Here is a 21,518-nt window from a genome sequence, read left to right as displayed (position 1 = left end):
ATAGGGAAAATATTACTGGACTTATATATGGTAGTTTTGGAAAAAATAGTAGTAATAATTGTATAAGTACTTTTTTTCCCTCATGGACTAATAAAGTTGAAACAAAGAAGTAAGACTAGATTTCTGTGTCAGATTTAAAAAAAAAAGTATATGCTCTTTTTAATTTTTATTATGCTTGTTATGTCATATATACCACTTTACCCACAAGTAATGGGATGTGTGTAAGGCTATTATAGTCAAAATTTAAGGGATTTAGACCAATTAAATTTAAATTCTTATTGAAAATTTTTATTTTTATTTTCCATGAGATTTAATGTTACAAAAATGTAAGTTCTCTTTGAAATACCACCTATGCTAATGTGTTTAAGAATTTATTATAGGCTTTTGAAATTTTGGCAGTACTTTATCCATTATTTATAAAAAATTAACATGCAACTTTAAAATTTAAATAATTTATATTAGTGAAGTGGTCCTACTTCAGAGAAAGATACTTAAATTATAAATTATGAATGTAATAATTGTTATCTTAAATTATATCCTTTTCATATTGTTTTGCAGGTCCTAATCTACCCATGGCAACAGTTGACATAAAAAATCCAGAAATCACAACCAATAGATTTTATGGTCCACAAGTCAACAACATCTCCCATACCAAAGAAAAGAAAAAAGGAAAAGCTAAAAAGAAGAGATTAACCAAGGCAGATATTGGAACACCAAGCAATTTCCAGTAAGAGAGTTCTTTTGTTTTTCTTATCTTTTCATTTACTCACTGCTGCTCTTGGTTTTTACCTTGTTAGAAAATTTTGTTTTCTTTTTTGGAGGACCCTTACATTTATCATCTGCATACTTTTTTCGCTATAGATTTTGTTGGAGTTGGGTTTTTTTGTGTGTGTATGTGTGTTGTTTTTTTTTTAAGGCTATTGCTCAGTAGACTTCCTGTGCATCTTACAGTTTATTTACCCTTCTCATCAGGAAAGAAATATCAGATTAAGTTGTTTCTTTAAATAACTGTTGGACATAATGATTTCTCACTTTTTCCCTATAAATGGTATTTGGAAATTGCCTAGAGGCACTGTCTTAGTCCATTTGGGCTGCTATAACAGAATACCGTAGACTGAGTGGCTTATAAACAACAGAATTTTATTTCTATAGTTCTGGAGATTGGGAAGAGGCAGGCAAAATTTAGTGTGGTTCCACTGCCTGATTAATAGCTGTCTTCTAGCTGTCTTCCTCACATGTTGGAAGAGGGCAAGAGGGACGCCTGGGTGGCTCCAGTCGGTTAAGCGGCTGCCTTTGGCTCGGGTCATGATCCCAGGGTCTTGGGATCGAGTCCCACATTGGGCTCCTTCCTCAGCAGGGAGCCTGCTTCTCCCTCTCTCTCCCTCTGCTTGTGCTCTCTCTGTCAAATAAATAAAATCTTTAAAAAAAAAAAAAAGAGGAAGAGGGCAAGAGAACTCTCTGGGGCCTTTTTTTTAAGGGCACTAATCCCATTCTTGAGGGATCCACCCTCAAAACCTAATCACCTCCCCAAATCCTTATCTCCAAATACCATCACATTGGGGATTAAGTCTCAACATAGGAATTTTTAGGGGACACAAACATTTAGTCTGTAGTAGGCATCAAACCTTTGGTATTTATTTGACATATTTTAAGCATTTTCATATACATCATTTCATTAGCTCATTACAAAATTCCTATCCTCTCATGTATATATGCTTATATTCTTCTGCTAGTTTGACAGTTGAGGAAATGGATGCTCAGAAAGATTGTGCAAAAATGTTAAAACTCAGTTTTAATCCTGACCTCCTGACTCCTCACACAGTTTTTCCCTGAATATGGGTATGTCTGTGAGAACTATTAGTTCAGCCCCAAAATTTATTGGTTGGATTGGATTTCATATATTTTATGTTTTAAATGCTTTTTATGTATTTTCTATTTTTTATTTATATGTATTTTTGGTCTACTTCTTTAGGCACATTGGACATGTTGGTTGGGATCCGAATACTGGCTTTGATGTAAGTGTCTTTTCAAACCATAAATATTATTGCTCTAAATATGTGGTAATGCTGTGGCCTACGGGTAGATTTTTATTATTCATTTTTGTGAATTCTAGCGTTTATTTGAATGTGTTTATGTACATATACCACTGAGATTGGAAACCTTAGTATTGTTCTGTCATTTATGGCTATGTCTGTAAAGACAAAGGTTTTATTATACTCCTTGGATTTATGTACTGTAATACAGGGGTGCCTGGATGGTTCAGTCTGACTCTTGGTTTCGGCTCAGGTCATGATCTAAGGGTCATGAGATCGAACCCCGTGTCGGCTCTGCGCTCAGCCAGAGTCTGCTCAAGATTCTCTCTCTCCCTCTCCCTCTGCTCCTCCCCTGCTTGCTCTCTCTCTCTCATAGATAGATAGATAGATAGATAGATAGATAGATAGATAGATAGACAGATAGATAAAATCTTACATACTATAATATAAAATTCTTGTGTGTTGACAGCCAAGAGAATTATTTCTGCTAACTGATCATTTTAGGGGAATATATACCAAATTACTGGAAAGTACTATAATCAAATTCTGAATATCCAGTTGTTAAATTATCTAAATCTTTTCATTCTATTCTTTTTGGCAGTTTTGTCATTATTTAATTTTTAGCACTATGAGCAAGGTAGGCAACTGCTGGCAAAAATAAGTGTTTTTAACATTTTTAATCTATTTTGGTTGCTTAAGTAATATGTATTTCACATTTGACAGATAATCAGGATTTGGAAAAATTATTTTGAAGAGAAATATTTGTGATTGGGGTCAGAAATCCTTCTGGGTTTTTTTTGTTATTAACTACAATGTTAACTCCACAACATTTATTGAATGCTTCTTTATGTTGGGCTCTGTACAGGATGCTGAAGTTATAAGGAGGTCCTTTCTTCAAATTTTCAAATTGATTTACTTTTTTTGTTTATTTGTGTTTATACCTAAATCTTATTTAGTAACAGGTGAACATTGGAGATCTGAATCAGGAATGGGTTAGTAAAACTAAATGAGATGCCTTCTTTTTGAAGATAGGGAACAAAAAATGAAAAATTTATTCTTTGTTCTTATCTTTTCTGTTTTTTAAATAAGAAAGTTTAGTTGGCTTATAAATAATCTAACCATGTTAAAAGTGTATAAATTTAAAATAATATCATAAAGGACTCAGGTGAGAACTAAATTTGAATTTGATCATGCTTCTTTTTAAAAATTGGGGTAGATTTTATAGTTAACAGTTACTTTATCTTTTTTAGCTGAATAATTTGGATCCAGAATTGAAGAATCTTTTTGATATGTGTGGAATCTCAGAGGCACAACTTAAAGACCGAGAAACATCAAAAGTTATATATGACTTCATTGAAAAAACAGGAGGTGTAGAAGCTGTTAAAAATGAACTACGAAGGCAAGGTAACTTTTTTTTTTTTTCTATTCAGGCATTCAAATCTTTTTTTCCTTGTGAATCTTTTGAGGTCAGTTTCATGGAAGACAGCTACACACGTTCATGTGAACTTTCCTTAAGCAGAATATTTGAATTTATAGATAAGTAGCTTGGCCTGGTTGCTTTGCATTATTTTGATATAACTTAAATTTTGATAAGGTTTTTCTTATTAAAAACTCTTCTTTGCCACCTTATTCATTTGGGCTTGCTTTTCTTCCTAGTTTTTGTGTACTGGAACAAAAGCTCTAGTTAAAGCATTCTTCTGAGGAATTTAACTGTCATTTTAAATTAGGGGTTTGACTTACCTGTATCTTTTTCACTACTGATGTTCGTTCGGCTTTTCATTCATTCATATATTCAGTAAACATTATTATGTCAGCACTTGTCTTCACTCAGGATATTTAGATATAAACAGTTTCTGTCCTCAGAAATCTTACAGTCTAGTGTGGAAACAGATACTTAAACAAGTATATAGTCAATAACTGCTATTGTACAAACACAGTGTTAGTTTTAATGAAACTAGTGTGATGCTAATTTATCTTATTTTTTGAAAAAATTACATTTCCAGAATGGGTTTTTAATAACACCTTGGGCATAGCACCATTGTTTTTAAATGCTCCCAGAGTGAGTCACATTTACTCTTAATGTGTTCCTTGACTCTCTTTTTGTCCACTCTTACCACACACTTTGGCGTTACTCTACCAGATGTCGCCTGACATCTCTCTGAGCTCTCTGAATTTATAAGTTTATAAATCTACTCTTGACATTTACTAGACCATCCATACATCTGCCCTTACACCTAAATTCCGGTGACTAAGAGTTGACTATATTAACTTGATTGGGTTTGTTTTTTAAACTTTATTGTGATTGCTTTTTATTTTAGCTGCTTTTAAAGCATCAAATTAGGCAAAGTCCTCAGTTGAATTACCTAAAAAAAAAAATATACAGGCATTAAAAAAACATGCTTTGGGAACAAAGTTAAATTCTTGTCATACTCAAGAACCTAACTCCCAATGTGGAATCTTTTAGACACCAAAGAATTACTTTATAGAAGGTAAATTTTTTCAATGGAAGAGTAAAAAGACTAATGATTTATTAAGGAAATGTTTTCCAGGCAGAACATATGTGTTCAAAAGTATAAAAAAAATTAGAGAAGTTTATGAAGTTGCCTTAAAAATATATTTTGTGAAAAAAAAAATATATATAGTAAAATCTGCTGATCAAATCTCTTGAAACTTGTTTTGTAAAATTATGTAATCAGGTTTTTAAAAGTAGTAGACTTGTGATTTCCAACATATTTTTTGTGTGTCTGTGCAGTTGTTTGAAGGCCATTAACTCGGGTGCCTGGGTGGCTCAGTGGTTAAGCGTCTGCCTTCGGCTCAGGTCATGATCCCAGGGTCCTGGGATTGAGTCCTACATCGGGCTCCCCCTGCTCAGTGGAGAGTCTGCCCACCCCCTGCTCGTGCCCATTCTCTCGCTCTCTCTCTCTCTCTCTCTTCCCCCCTCCCTCTCTCTCGCCAAAATAAATAAATAAAATCTTAAAAAAAAAAAAAAATGAAGGCCATTAACTGAATAATCTGTGTAGGTCCACCACAGTGGAGTGGTATGTATGTGGGATGTTATTTGACCCAGTGCTCTAAATTATGTATGCTTTGATACGTTTACTTTCAAAGAAGCTAGAGTTCATTTATCCTGCTTCCAAGCATCCAGTGAGATTATTTGTCCTCTACTCAAACTAATTTATTTCTGTATGAGTCTGAGCTCATATTTCATCTGACTTTAGATAATTATAATGAAATTATGTGGATATTTTAAAAACACCTCTTACCCACAGCACCATTGTTTTTATTGTTGCTTATTATACTTATTCCTAGTGATTGCTTTTCACATTTGGCGTTATTTCAGTAACCTGTATAAGATATACTTAGATTTTTACATTAATTTGGGCCAGGGAGGGGGTACTTAATATAAATACATACAGTTAGTTCTACTCAGGGAGTTGTCAGTAATCCCATAAATTTAAATTTGTGTTGAGTAGCATTTTTCTGTTTGCTTTACTTTGATGAGAGTACATGAGAGCAGTTCTTTAATGTTTCCTGAATTCTATAATACTATATTTCTTTTAAATATTAGTTATATTTATATTGCTTTATAATTTCTATGTATAATACCTGTAAATGTCAAATATCTAGAGAGTTACCTATTACTTTTAATGTTGATCTGCAATAATAATAATTTTTAAGTATATGAGCTTTTTTGTAGTATAACCTCAAGACAAGGTTTTTTTCCATAGATGCCAGTCTTTCTTCCTTTTTAACTAAATTTTGATAGTAAGAAGTTTTATTGGTTGTAATTTGTTTCATATTTTTCACTTTATTTCTTTTTTAGAAATCTAAGAAGTATTGTCATTGTGATTCTGGTGTTTATGGTGACTCATAGAGTTTTGCAAGTCTCTAGGCCATCAGATTTTCTCTTGGTCTGTGTGGTATCTGCTTAGCAGGCATATTTGTGCATGGAAACATCTAACTCCCATTGTGCCCTTTCCTCTCCTTTTTTAATTCTTTCACATTTTTACGTTGGGATAAGGCATGTTTTTTGCATACTTATTTTTATGTAGAAATAATACGGACTATAAAAAAAGAGAAAGTTGGTAATAGATTTTCATCATAAAAATATAGAGATGTTTCCAGTCACTTTTCAAGGTCATAGAAATGCTGAACTTGTGCTGTACCCAAACTGGATGCAGTTAATAATTTACACACAGTCAGTTAAGGCTTCCTTTCCCCTAGGCAGTGATTTAATGTCCATTCCAATGAATAATAGCTAGAGTGCAAGTTATTCCAATAAAGTACTTACTACAAGTTCGAAAGAACTTTTATTCTCTCTACTGAAGAAATAGATCATTTTAGTATAAAAGATTGTGGATTCAGAGTCCTCAATGAGACCATGAGAAATGATTTACTAATACTTTTTATAGTAGGATACGGTGGTTATTTTCCTTTTAATTAAAAAACGAGTAAATCATAACTATTTGAAATATAAACCTTAGACTGATTAAAATTGCTGGAAGGAGGGGCGCCTGGGTGGCTCAGTCGTTAAGCGTCTGCCTTCGGCTCAGGTCATGATCCCGGGGTTCTGGGATCGAACCTCACATTGGGCTCCCTGCTCGGCGGGAAGCCTGCTTCTCCCTCTGCCACTCCCCCTGCTTGTGTTCCCTCTCTCACTGTGTCTCTCTCTGTCAAATAAATAAAAATCTTTTTCTTTTTTAAGATTTTTAAATTTATTTATTTGACAGAGAGGCAGCAAGAGCAGGAACACAGGTAGGGGGAGTGGGAGAGGGAGAAGAAGGCTTCCCGCCGAGCAGGGAGCCCGATGCGGGGCTCCATCCCAGGACCCCGGGATCATGACCTGAGCCAAAGGCAGACGCTTAACGACTGAGCTGCCCAGGAGCCCCAATAAAAATCTTTAAAAAAAAACATTGCTGGAAGGATTTGATGTACTGTCCCTATTCAGAGTATATGTAATACATTTATGTCATATCCTCCTGGTTTTGCTCTTTTATTACAAAATATGCTAGAAAAGGACTTTGCTTTTAGCAAGTTTAATAAGTCTCCTCACTTTGGATCCAGTGAGAGAATTGGGTGGACCTTAGCTGCAACACTCAGACCTCCAGTGTGCCTTGAATGTAAATCATAGGAACTTTCCTCTGTGATGGCTGACATCTAAGTGGGGTAACTCTCCTGTTTGCAGATATATATTATTTCTACTTTTAAAAGTTTGTATGCAAGGAGATAATACCCTGTGAGTATTGGTCTTTCTGCATATTTTATCTAATGTTTATATTTGGTAGCATATTTCCCATGATTGCCCCAAGTTAAATTAGAAGATACCTTCTATTTCCTTTGAAATGAGGGCTTTTTCCCCCTCTCTGGTATCATTGTGTTATTGAACATCTAAAGGTACTTGTTATTTGTAGTTAGGGTTGGCATTTGTATTTTGTAAGACTGTAGAACTATCCATCAATAATATAGTTTATATCAGTAAATACAAATGGTTTTTATGAATTCTAGGATTTCTCTACTCCTAAAAGTAGTTAATTTTTCTCTCCAGTCTTTAAATGAATGGAGAAGTAATGAAGTTCATTATTATGTAAATTTGTGTATACTGTTGGTAAAATCATGCCTCCAGAAATATAATAAATGTGTACCTTGAATTTTTTCCTTGTTATATCTTACATTTTTACTTAAGTAGAAAAAGAATGTGAATATCATTAATACCAGAATAGTCTTAATATTTTATTAATAACTTTAGTTTGGTTTTTCAGTGTGTAGAAATTCTCAGTTAATTTATTAATAGCTAGTTGTGTCTTCTGAATAAGTAGTTGAATATTTCACCTGAGTAAGCCTCCCTAACTGCCATCACTAGAATTACTGACCATCTTGTATAGAAAATAGAAGACATAAAATATAAACATAAGGTGGCAAAGGTTTAAATTTTAAAAGAAAAAGTATTCAATTTGGGTTTAGCTCAGATTAACTTGAATAAACTCTGGTAGGTTATGCTACATCAGCTATTTAATTCTGAATGTAAGTTAATTTTATAAAGTAACTAAAACTCAGTTCTTTAAAGAGGGAAGGTATCCATTAATTTTTATGAAAATGTTAAATAATGCTAATTGACCAGTGTTTAGTTTTGTTGTGATATTTTTGTTATTATTTAAGAAAGTGCTTATTCCCTTACCTTCAGAAGTGATGCTGATTCCTAAAAACTAAATTTTACAGTTTTAGCTAATATTTTTCAAGAAACGACAAGAAGGTGATCTTCAGTTGAGTATTCCCAAATAGAATGATATCTTCTGTGCTCACATATCTTTGTAAAATAAGATACAAAGATGAGGCCTTTGTTTTTCCTCGTATAGTTTTTTTTTATATATGTTGAAGTAAGTTTTTTTTTCCAGTATGATGTTTGTGGGGGGAAAAAGTATGCTTTCTTTTTTTCTGTTTTTATTTCAGCACCACCTCCTCCACCACCATCTAGGGGAGGGCCGCCTCCCCCTCCGCCCCCTCCGCATAGCTCAGGCCCTCCCCCACCTCCTGCCCGGGGGAGAGGCGCTCCTCCTCCACCACCGTCTAGAGCTCCCACAGCTGCACCTCCACCACCGCCTCCGTCCAGGCCAGGTGTAGGAGTCCCTCCACCGCCGCCAAATAGGATGTACCCTCCTCCACCTCCAGCCCTGCCCTCCTCAGCACCAGCAGGGCCTCCGCCACCACCTCCGCCTCTGTCGTTGGCGGGGTCAGCAGCACCGCCCCCGCCCCCACCCCCGCCCCCCCCACCGGGGCCGCCACCTCCCCCTGGCCTCCCTTCTGATGGTGACCATCAAGTTCCAACTCCTGCAGGAAACAAAGCAGCTCTTTTAGATCAAATTAGAGAGGGTGCTCAGCTAAAAAAAGTGGAACAAAACAGTCGACCGGTATCCTGTTCTGGAAGGGATGCACTTTTAGACCAGATACGACAGGGTATTCAGCTGAAATCTGTAAGTAATCTGTTCTTTTCAGTTTAGACTATCTGTCCTAATGGAATTTTTAAAGTAATTTATAAGACAACTTGGAAAGTCTTTATTTCACTTTTTGCTCTTTCTCTTGGTATTCATATTTTTAACCCTTTGAATTTCTGATATTTTTACATATGGTAAAACACACACATTTATACCTATTACCAGTGTAACCCATACTTCTGTAATCGAAATATCACCCCAGAAAGTTCCCTCATGCCTCTTTCCAGTTAGTCCCCCTTTCAAAAAGATCACCAGTCTGATTTCTGTCTCCGTAGATAGTTTTGCCTGTTCTAGAACCTCAGGTAAGTGGAATATTCCAACATGTTTGCTGTTGTTCTAGACTTCACTTCTGAATAAAATTTGCTTTAAATTTAAAGAAAAATCTTCAAACTATAGAGAAGTAAACTCTACTTATAGACCAATTGTAATCACCTTGGTAAGTTCAGACCATTACCTTTATGAAAACTAAACTGTATTCTAAAGTTCCTGTGTTCTGAAAGTTAGATTAGTAGAAAACCCGACTCTGCAGAAAAAGGAAAGAAATCTCTGTACTGGATGAGGCAGAAGTGGGCAAACTGGTTTTTTTTAAAGGACCACATAGTAAATATCTTAGGCTTGCAGGCTATGTGGTCTCTGTCACAACCACTCAGTTCTGGTGTTGTACCACAAAAGCAGCAGCATTGGCGATGCGTGATTGGATGGGCATGGTTGTGTTCTATAAAGCTTTATTTAGGGACACTGAAATTTGAATTTCATATAATTCTCACGTGTCACAAATATTATTCTTTTGATTTTCTTCCAGCCATTTAAAAGTAAAACTCATTTTTCACTTTAAAAAGTTCTACAAAAATAGGACACACTAGATTTAGCCCATGAGCAATAGTTTGCTGGCCGCTTTTCTAGAACCTAAACTCTCAGCGTTGACATACTTCCTTCTGAGAGTACATGTAGTCTGTCAGTTCCAACAGGAACATTTGCTCTGCGGGGCTCCAGACAGGTAACGGACGGTAGATTTTTCTTTGCAGTAAATAAAGATGAAAGAAGGGGATTTTGATTGAAAATTATTTTGTGACCTAGGGAATTATGGTAACTTTCTCAATCACCAAAACTTTAGCTAGGAAGAGAATGGTGGATAGGGAACACAGCTGATTGAATGAAAACATTTAAACATTGGCATAGCACAGATTTAAAAAACTCTGATCTTTAAAATGTATCTAGAGCTTTTTCTTACCATATGATTAAGCTGTGAGCAGTTGGCTCTGCTCCCTCTCCCCCTTTAGTTTAGACTAAAGGTTTCTCAGGAACAGTTGAAGAGTTTTGAACAGTTGTTAGTGGGAAGAATTAGTGTCAAAATGACCACAGCCACGGTGAATAACAGGTTTTAATGGAGTCATTTTCAAGCTTGCAGCTTAGAATCTGTGCCACTTAGTGTGTCACTCATCCCCACATCTGCCACTCTTAACTTACCTTTTGTTTCTCTTTCCTCTCTCTTCCACAGTCAACTTTGTTTTTTTCTCTCATTTGCTGATACTAATAAGGTGTTACATTTAATGAATTAAGTTGTGTCCTCTTTTTTTAATTTAAAAAGTTGCTGAATTAAATTCCGTCTTTATTTTCCCCATCATCATTTCTTCCCATCCCAACTCTCTCCCTGTCCAAAAAACCCTGTAAATTGATCTCTGCATTTCTTTTAGAAAAAGAAATGTGTGTTCCATTCTAAATGTAAGCCATCCTTACCCTAAATAATCACCTTTTTTTTTTTAATTAACTGCAAAGTAATATCCTGGAGGGCATGAATCAGTGAATTATTAGCATGCTATATATGTGATCTGAGTCCATAATTTTATTTCCTTTTTAAGAAACCATTCTGTGGTTGAAATTTCTCTGTTTCTTTAACAGTCTATATAAATCATTTGTTCAGTGATGAAAATTACTAACATAAGATCACAGATTTACTATAAAGAGCTGGCAGGAAAGGTGTAAGTATTCACTTACATATATTTTGAATTCTGTGTTCATAGTACCTCGGACAGCACCATGTCTAAGTCAGTGCTTTAGAAAACATGTTTATGGCAGTGTCGTGCTCCTGCAGTGCTCCCTGCCTCGTATTACCAGCTTGCTTAAGGGGAGTCTGTTTCTCCTTATTGCTGCTATACTTCTTTGAGAGCCTCATGCTGACATTCAGAGCTCTGAAACTATTTCTGTTGTCTCTTTCATTTGTGGCATTTCTATACCAGTAATAGTTAACATCTGGTCTCTAAAAACCTAAATCCTAATGAATGAGTCAGTATTTTTTGGGGAATTACTTTGACTATTTTTAAAAGAAAAAGATCTGTAAATCCAGAAAGACAAGTAGTATTAGGAGAAGAGTTGTGAAGACCAAAATAAGAAGTTTGCCATAACAAAGTAATTTGGCGGGGGCGGGGGGTGGTGGTGGTAGGGGTGGAGAATGACTTAGAATTGAAATGAAACAGCTGTGTGATTTCATTTTTAATTATACCAGTATTCTACCTTTACAAAGGTAATATAATTCCAGAGACGAAATTAACAAAATGAATATTTTGTATAAATGACTGTTCATTTTAGTCAAAGTACACTTAGAGGAGTACTTTCTAAATTTTTTTTCCCTGAATCTCAACAGATTTCCTGTATTCTCTCTTTTTTAATGAGAGTTGGAATCAGGGAGTATTTTGTATAGAAATTAGATTTTAATGAGACCCCTTGAGGTTGATTTTTTTTCCCCCCCTTGAATGTAGTTTATACTAGATAGAAGTACTTTAGTTAGGGATAGTTGGTTGCCTTGTGAGGTAGGTATATTTTGAAAGCTACCTAACTGATCTCCTTAAAGAGATTAACTCCTCATAATGCTATGAGAAAGAAAATTCATTTTGAGTTAAAATTACATATAGGTATAAATATAGTATATAAGGTGATAAGCTTGTTAGTAAAGCTGAGTTTTTCTAGGAGAGCAGAAGTCTCTTCATTTGCTCTTAGATATCTTAAGTGTCCTCACCTAACAACTCCAGGGATCTGGACATTACCTTAGTTTTGTTAAAATGATGTTCCTTGATAATAGTTTTAAAGTTTCATCAGCTAAGGCTTTGTGTTCTAGAATGAAAATGAACAGAAGTAATCCATCTGCAAGGACAAGTATTATTTAGGGAAGGGTTTGTTATTCTAATAACAAATGTGTTGTTGGCTTTATACATTAAGGAGTATATGAATAATTATTTTAAGGCAGCAGTTTATTTCTTCCTAACTTGGTTAATCCTGTCCTGGGTTTGTGTGCTCTTTTTTATCCCTTTCCTTTTTTTAAATAGGAAGTGATTCTAAAAACGTAAGACTTTCTGGAGACAAAAATTTTTTGCTAAGAATTTATTTCTAAATTCTGCTAACTTTCTTTTCCAAGGTATCTGATGGCCAGGAGTCTACACCACCAACACCTGCACCCACTTCAGGAATTGTGGGTGCATTAATGGAAGTGATGCAGAAAAGGAGCAAAGCCATTCATTCTTCAGGTATATTTACATGTACATATGTGTATTTAATTTTAATATTTGAAGTTCTATTTTCTTTTGATTTTATGATAGTCTTTGCTAGCTTTTCCCCTGCTGTTGAGTAACACTGATGTGGATTTTAGGACAAATTTTTAAAAGTTACTGCCACTGTGACTAGTCTGTCTGAAGCTTAATGGATTCCAGGACACCATAGCCATAACCATAAACTGGAAGAACGACTTCAGAAAAATAGCAATTTCATTTCCTATACTGGAAATACTAATAGAATGCCTGGCAACTCTCTAAATTAGGCTTGAGATTCTGGATCTCATTCCTGTGACATTCTTGTGACATGAGAAATTCAGGTTTCCCTGATTTGTGAGAATCAGGGCTGAGAAATTGGGTTTTCTGGGATTTGCTAAAGAATTTTGAAGTTTTTTGTGTCCTCTTGTGATTTCCTAAAAGGTTTATTTGAATAAACTTGTCCCTATTCTGAGGCCATTATTAAGCATATGTACACCACCATATAAGTGGATATTACTTTCAAAAGAGAAAGCAATGGGTCTTGATATAACGCTTGAGGTTTACTAAAGAGCTTCCCCAGCATGATGTACCAGAATCAGATCTCTGTTCTTATTAAATCTATTATTTACTCTCTATCGAGCTCAATTTTCTTACTTGTTATGTGGAGAGAATTCATGAATCATGATTGATATGAAGAATAAATAAAATAATACGTAACTAACCAGCAGATTACTTAGCACATAGTAAGTGCTCAATAAATGTCATTTTTCTTCTCTTTGTTTCTCTGTAAGAATGTGGATATCTAGGATCTATTACCAATATTTGTTTTCCTTAAATAGACATATTTATTCTCGTACTGTGTGATAAAGAGAGAATAGGCTATTTCATTCTGCAAATACTTATCATGGAATAAAAAAAAAAAAAAAAAAAAATCCCTGCCTTCATGGAGCATGAATGGATGCATTCCAGTGAGAGACAAACAGTAAACAAAGTTAGGAAAATATATGTTAAATGGTCATATGTACTAAGGACAAAAATTAAGGAGAAAGGGAGATATAAGGACTTAAAGGATGTGGGAGGGAAGTTCATTTTGAAATAGGATGAGGCCTAACTGAGGTGACATTTGAAAAAAGACCAGGAGTTTAGGGAGTAAGCCATACAGAAAACTGGGGAAAATGTGTTCATTCAGATGGAAAGAACAGCAAATGCAGTCTCTGAGGTTGAGGAACATCAATGAGGCCGGTGTGGCTGAGGAAAGAATAGGAAGGTAATGAAGTAAGAGAGATGGTAGGAGGCCAGTAGTAAGGCTTTGGAGGCCATGAATGTGATGGGAAGCCACTGGAAGGTCCTTAGCTGAGGAATGGCAATGATCCAAGCAAGAGATAGCAAAAGTTTGAATCAGATTGGTAGCACCAGTGAGCTGGGGTTGGATACTCGGTATATTTTGACTGTGGAGATCCTTGAGTTTGCTGATGGGTTGGAAGTGAGGTTTGGAAAAAAGAAAGGAGTGAAGGATGACTCCCAAGATTTTTGACTTGAGCATGAAAGGGGTGAAATTTTCATTAACAGAGTGGGGTAAGATTTAAGGAGGAGCAGGTTTGAGAGGAAAGATCAGGAGATTGGTTTTTGTAAATATTAAATTTGAGATACTTACTAAAAATTCAAACGTAGATGTTATGCAGGCATTTGGTTATGAGCCTGGAGTTGAGGGGCGAGGTCTGGACTGTTAAAATAAATTTGCATGTCATTAAAATAGGCGTGGTATTTAAAGTTACAGAATGGGATGGGATCATTAAAGAAGTGGATGTGAATAGAGAAGAGAAGGTGTAATAAGGTCTGAAGGCTGGAGAGTGAGTGTCTTAGAAGCCACATGAAGTGTTTGAAGGAGGATGGAGTGACGATCTGGGTCAAATGTATGTGGTCAGACAAGAAAGCGAGAACAGGAAATTGAGCTTTAGCTTTAGCAACAGTAGGTTATTGGGGACCTGGAAAGAGCAATGTCATTGGGTTCAGGAGAGAATAGGAGGGTAGGAAGGGGAGGCTGGGTATTTGGACTGCCTGCTCTGTTCCTTAGTGGCTCAGTGTCCTCAGTATCAGTGAGTTTCCTGCCTATCACTGGAATTATAACTGGAATTGGTAGCTGAACAATCTGTCAGGTGTATTTTTTACAACTTTTCTTTAAAAATAGTCATTAAAGGGGCCACTCTTGGATTTGAGATGTGTGAAAATTCAGAGAGGCCAACGCAAATGTGGGTTTTCATATAAAGAAACACTGGTTGAAATTCACTACATAGATACTACGGAACGAGAACCCAAGTCTTCTGACTCCTGTTCTAATCTTCAACTGACCATCCTACTCTTTAGATGTATTTTATTTGATTCATTTTAAATTGTCCTAGTAACCAGATTCCTCCAGAATCGAATGGTTTTGTTTCAGAAGTTAAATAATTGGAGGAATCATCCAAGAATCATGTAATGTTATTTTATTTATACATATGTTTTGATTGTTTGCCTTGGTGATTTTTTTCCAGATGAAGATGAGGATGAAGATGACGAAGAAGATTTTGAGGATGATGATGAATGGGAAGACTGATCTATATATTATATATATATATTTTTAAGGTGAAATACTAAACACTACTTTCTGTCTATGGATTCTGTAAAATTATCATGTAAATGTTCTACCAATTTGCTGTATATTTTTGTTGCCTTTTTTGCTTTTTTTTAATTAATCTGTGCAATACCTCATTTAATCTGTAAAGGTTTGTCAAAATCCTCTACAAAGCTACTCCCTGTTATTGTGTGCAAGTTTACACCAGGATGCTCACTTAATTTGTGAATATTTTTCATTCCATCAACAAGGGAGTTTAAATATTATATGTGAGACTGACAAAAACCTTAATGTAATTTAGTTATAATGCCAGAAGGAAAAACACTATTTTCATACCCTACTTTTTCTGTACCTAAATTTTCTTATTAAAATCTAGTATAGCACTACATTCTTTTTTAAGTGATACAGACCTTAGTTTATTTAGCCCCTTCATTTTGAACACCATGCTACATGAATGTTGAAGCTGACACATTGCACAGTTCTCTAGACATCACTACACTGATGCGGTTTCTCAAGTTGTAGCAGTATGCTCTGCATAATGTCACTACAGAGACGCTAGTTGGGAAAATCAGTAACACACCTCTTGTAACAGTATTGCCTGTTCTTGTACAGAAGTGGTATTTGGAGGCTGGAATCATAAGGAGACCTTGCATACCTGTACTTGACTGAGATTATTTTTATGCTATAGCAAATGTGTCAGGCTCTTTTTAGCAAAAATTTAAAAATATTTTTGGTATTACTCTTAAACAGTAGTTTAAGTTTTTGCAGTTTGGGGGATTCTAGGGCTAATATTCTACATGAACTGAAGGAGGCTATACATTATGGTTACTTCAGTATCTAGTTAAATACACTATAAAAATCAGAACATTATAAAAATGATGTGGAATTATTTTTATTGTGTAGTCTGTATGGATTGAGGTATTCAGAAATACCAGCCATACAAATCGAATCTAGCTGGCAAAGGTAAACGCTGTAATGCTGAACCTATTACGCTATTTAAATTTTTTTTTTATAATTTCTCAAGGTTTTTGTCAAATGTCAGGTGAAGGGTTACATTTTTCTTAAAAGATTGGTGGTCCCAGTGTCGTATTTCTTGAAACACATGACTGAATGATAGATTCTTTTTTTTAAATAAAACTTTACAACCTGCACATTTGTTATGTATACTAAATGATGTGTTAAAATTAGGGTTTCCTTGCCTCTCTGCAATACACTAATCTGCCTAAAGGTGGTTGTTTTCATATTTATAGTGCTAATTATCATACCTACCTACTTTAAATTTTAGGTAGGAAAATGATCTGATTTAAATACAGACACGTATTTTTCTCACATTGAGTCATATGCAGAATGTAGTTCCAAATGTATTTCAGTACTATAATCACAATATCCAACTAAAAATTAAGCTCTCTAGAATTGTACCGACCAAAATCTAGTATTTGGCATGATCTTGACAGGCTGGACCTGCAAGATATGGCTTGAATTTTAACCAGTTATCACATAATCTCTAATGATCATGCATCTAGTTATCATAAATAATTTAAAAGGTTTTGTTGCTGAAAGCAGTAAGTGGTGCAGTAAGATAGTTAAGTTATTCAAAGAATGTTACCTTTCTTGCAAGAGTAATTTAAACACATGGGAAAGATTCTAGACTTTTTGTTTCTTGCAAAAACAGTGCCCTCTGCTGCTAGAAACCTTTTTCTGCTTACTCTCATTTTTATCGTGGCTTGAGCTCAGTGACACTGAGTCTGGTGTGGATGAGGCTGGACAACTACTAACCAATAGAGTTAGGAATTTGTGCAAATGGTAAATAGAACATTATAATTATTTTAAGTAATATTAAGCATCCTCCTTTTTTTTTCATTTGACATTATAAAAAACATTTTAAATATCCTAGAAATGTCTTTAAGGTAATGCCAGTTTAAGATCTCTCTTAACTTTTGGCCAAGGAATTCAGGGTTTTCCAGCTAACTTCGGTATGGTATTTATCAGGAGCTGCTCTGAATAAAAGGATATCAATTCTTTGAGTTGGAAACAATTTTAAACATGTAATATGAGTATAAAATTTGCCAAAGGTAATTGAGTTTATTCTTCTTGAGGAAAAAAAGGCTTTCTGTTATTGTTGTTGCACAAAGTCTAAATTACTGTTGGTTGAAACACAGCAGCTGTGGGGTTCAGTCCAGGCATGAAGACTAAGTCCACTGTAGATGTAAAGGTTGCATGTTTCGGTCCTCCACCACCTTGCACTGTGGGTAGCACTGTACCTGTGCGTTGTCTGAAAGCCTCCCATATATTCTGCAGCTAAATGATTGTCTGATAGCCTTCGCATTTAACAAACTTAGCATGAGGCTTTTTATATGCTACGTGATAGACAATTTCAGCTAGCCACATATTGTATGTGTGAGATTCATAAAGACTTTTCAATCATTCGTTTCCATTTATCAACTGAAATTTTGTTTAGTATGTGAATTTTTTTGAAATGTATAGTGATAGGATGTTGCACTGGTGGCAATTCATCATGGAGCATAATAAAATTAATTTGACCCAAATAGGCTAAAATGCTGTGTTTTTCTTTATTGTGAAGAGATTAAAATGGATAAAAACATTTTTTTTTTAACTGTAGATTATAGTAAAGGGTACACAGCAGTGAATGATGATGGTTGAAGTTTTCAGCAGACTGCATGCCCTGAGGGAGTGTGCCATTAAATAAACACGGTGAGCAAAAAGAATGTTACACCCTGTTCTGCTGGGAAATGGGACAGCTGCTCAGCTCCCTGGAAGCCACTGCTGTGGTATACAGAGCATTCACATTGCAAGGTCAACCTGGAGCTGTTTGGCATACTGAAAATGTTGCAGTTCCCTAAAATCAGAATGATACTGCAGTTTACTGGTCATTTCAGTAAAAGCCAAATACAGCAGTTCATGTGGGACTTAAATAGTTCTTAATCAATGGTATCAAAGATGGTACATTAAACAGGAACCTCAGTTTTGATAAATAGAATTTTCTGTGCTGCTGACTTTGGCACAAGTGGGTGTCTGAAGATTAAACTGAGTTATGGAATCTAGTGTGTAGGATGCTACAAAATGCCTTCCAAGAACTTTAGCCAAATTTAAACATTTCAATAATATGTTCTATTAAAAATTCGTTTCTGTTGTGCAGATGTGAACACTTAAGAATGTATTAACCAAACTTTAAAAAAAAATTTTTTTTGAGAGACAAATGCCTCAGAATTGCTCTTGTCATATTATATTTATCTAATTAAAGGAGAAATTCCTGAAATAACTTACTGTCCTTTAGAAATGGAGTTCTTAAAGGACAAATATAGAAATAAGGTCTATTTATATACAATAGAAAATTCTTTATGGAAAAGAGAAATTTCACTTTGCACACATTTTATTGACATTGTTAGATTTTATCTCCAAAATACAGTATTCTCTTATAATCTCTTAGTCTTTCATTGATGGATTTTTTTTTTAACCTTTGCTTTTTAGTGAAGCCCCTGGAAAAAGGTGTAATAAATTGGGTGTTATGAATATGATGGGGAGCATACTTTGCAGTTAATGCTAAGACTGCCTTTATGTCAACATGTGATACATGTATCCTCCTTTGCATGAAGGGAGCCCATTGAAAATTTTGGCTTTATAACAAAACATGTCTACATAAATAAGCCATACCTTTTTTTTTTTAAGTCTGTATCAGTGGTCATCCTAACTATTGGTGCAGTATTTAATTTCACACAAGTCCAGTGTAAATCTAAACTGGTCTGTACCACCATCAAGATTGACAAATTAATATATGAATAGCACACAATTTTTTTGAGTAAAATTTAACAGTTAAGAAGCTTATAGGTGGTTTTTAGGTTAGGTATTTATGTATTGGGGCGTTTCTAGTAAATTTGAAGTCCCTTAATTTTTTAACAACCACGAACATTTTTTATACTTACTTTAGTAAGGATTTTCTTTAAATTTTCTATTCAAGAGGAAGTTCCATTTTAACAGTATCAAATTATGTTATGGAACTGGAATTTCCAGGTGTCATATTGACATCACTCTCTGTCTTGGACTGGTTGCATGTCTTGACCTGAATTCAGTTTTATCTTGGTTATGGCTAGATGTGTGAGGATTTTCATCCAAGCCCAAGTCTAAGAATTTTTAAGCATCAATATCGCCATATTTAAACATTTATTAAGACTGAATAGGTGATGGACATTAAAATATAATTGCAGTAAGGTAGATCCCCTCCCTCCTTACATTTAAAATACTTACTTCACAGCTGAAAGACAGCTGCAGACCATCAAGTTCCATCAGGCCAACTCTCATCAGACTGGTAGAGGGGCTCGCCTGAGTTCTGTTAGAAGGAGCTAATACTAGAATTCAGCCTTGACTACTAGCTCAGTTGCTTTTTTCTGTGCACCATAATACTGTTTTATCCTTGTTTTCTGTATTTTTCTTAAATTACTAATAAGTTGGAGATTTACTTTGCTTCTGAAAGATTTATGGCTATGAATTTCACTCTTTCGTACTTGTCATCTGGGTGTTGATAGAAGCCACTGGCATCCTGTTCTTGTCTCTGCCGAGGAAAGCTGGCTTGTTTTGAGGAACCGGCCTCTGACTCTGAAGCATGTGATCGTATTTTGGCTCAGTGATGGCGGACACCCTACATTGTCCAAGCATTCGGTCATCACAGGACACTCTTGTCATTTAGTGCTGGGTTAATAAAATTGAGCTTTATATTCTACATCGAAATTATTTTTGTTTCCTATGGATGTAAAGAGCATTGCCTTTATTTAGATGTAAGTATTTTGTAAACCCTTAACATTCAACTTTCCTGACAGAAAATCAGTTTGAGAATGTATTAATCTTTCTGTATAATTTTCAGTCAACAGCTGCACTGTCAATTTAAAGACCGGGAGTTCTTCCAAGAGGACAAGGACAAACCAAACGCTTTAAATCCAGCTTCCTGGTTTTCTTATTAGTGAGAGAGGGGAGATTCTAATTTAGTAGCATGTATTTCACCCTTACTGGAAAAAACGCAGGAAAATAAAGCTTGTATTCTAGTGTTGGTGTTGAAAGAAACAAATTAAGTGAAAGGAAAAGGCATCGTCATGTCCAGTTAACTATAGGAAGACATAAAGCTGTTCATAATGTCTCAATTCTGTAGAGATCTGTTAAGAGAACTCTAACTAGTTCCTTAAATCAGCTCCTGAGCCTAAAAAGAAACAACTTTTATTTATTTTTTTAGTTAGGGTGGGAGTCTAAGGAGGCAGAGAATAGGAAGGAGAATTTCTTTGCAAGCAGATTTTTATTTAAAGATTGGGATTGGGAAAACATTTAGCAAGTAAAATTAAGTGTGTTAAAGTCTCCATTTTGAAGGGTGATAACTAGTTAAGAAGCTAATGAAATTGGGTATTTGGTTTATGTTTGCTTATTAAGCAAGGATATAGGGGTGCCTGGGTGGCTCTGGTTAAGCATCGGACTCTTGATTTTGCCTCAGGTCATGATCTCAGGGTCTTGGGATCGAGTCCTGCCTCGGGCTCTCAGCATGGAGTCTGAGATTCTCTCTCTCTCTCTCTTTCCCTCAGCTCCTCCCACTCATGCGTCCCCTCTCTCTCTCTGGCTCTCTCTTCCTAAGATAAAATCTTCTAAAAATTTTTTTTAAATTCTAAAAAAAATTAAAAGCAAGGCTATAAATGTAGAAAAGCCATCTTTTTTTAATTGCATATTCTGCTAAAACTTAAGTAACCTTGTTTTGTCCCTGGTTGAATGCTTGGATGCTATAGAACATGTTTGTAAGGACCTGCTGCCTGAAAATGTTCCTGAAAGTTTGAGTTGATTCTGAGCCAGACAATTGCTTTAGGTCTGCCTCACCAGAGCCCAGAGGTTTACGGCCACCATGTCTGGGTCAGTCTGATGTGGTTTATGCCATGAGACCGGGTGTGGAGAGCTCCGTGTGCCACTGAGCCCTCTCAACATCCTCCTTTTGTTTTCCACTTGCATCACTTGGTTTTCCAGGACAACAGAAAACCTGGTTTGATGGCAAGTCGCTGTATTATTTTTCATAGATGTTTCTTCCTTTCCCAACTCTAAATATGAAGCCACGCGTCATGCCACCGAGAAGAAGGGCAGAGAGAAACAAGTACGTTGGGCATTTGAGTTCAGTCTTGACTTTGTCAAGCTTACTTCTCTAATCATTATGCACAGTTGAACTCAGATGGGATTTGGCGGGTCATTGGAAAAGATAGGATAACTTGGCGGGGCGGGAATGTGGTATTTTTTCCACTGCATGGCTGTTTAACACTTAGGTGTAGCATTTTCTTCGTATCTGGGTCTTGGTTTGTGATGCATGGTAAGTTAGAATTTCAGTAAT

The 21,518-nt window shown here is 35.5% G+C and overlaps 1 protein-coding gene across 1 annotated transcript in view; it reads left to right on the top strand.

Annotated features, from left to right (window-relative positions):
• The window catches only part of WASL (WASP like actin nucleation promoting factor), a 68,069-nt gene extending 50,369 nt beyond the window's left edge, over window positions 1-17,700 (top strand). The window contains exons 6-11 of the mRNA XM_035021031.1: window positions 559-727; window positions 1,973-2,015; window positions 3,284-3,437; window positions 8,481-9,001; window positions 12,432-12,540; window positions 15,075-17,700. Coding sequence (XP_034876922.1) covers window positions 559-727; window positions 1,973-2,015; window positions 3,284-3,437; window positions 8,481-9,001; window positions 12,432-12,540; window positions 15,075-15,136 — 1,058 coding nt within the window. The 3' untranslated portion in view covers window positions 15,137-17,700. The remainder of the gene's footprint in view (window positions 1-558; window positions 728-1,972; window positions 2,016-3,283; window positions 3,438-8,480; window positions 9,002-12,431; window positions 12,541-15,074) is intronic.
• The last annotated feature ends 3,818 nt before the right edge of the window (window positions 17,701-21,518 follow it).

The sequence above is a fragment of the Mirounga leonina genome, unplaced genomic scaffold (genome assembly GCF_011800145.1).
Source record: "Mirounga leonina isolate KUSES-001 unplaced genomic scaffold, KU_Mleo_1.0 Mir_174, whole genome shotgun sequence".
Taxonomy (NCBI): Eukaryota; Metazoa; Chordata; class Mammalia; order Carnivora; family Phocidae; genus Mirounga; species Mirounga leonina.
The sequence above is the reverse complement of the archived record's forward strand: the minus strand, read 5'-3'. Positions and strand labels throughout refer to the sequence as shown.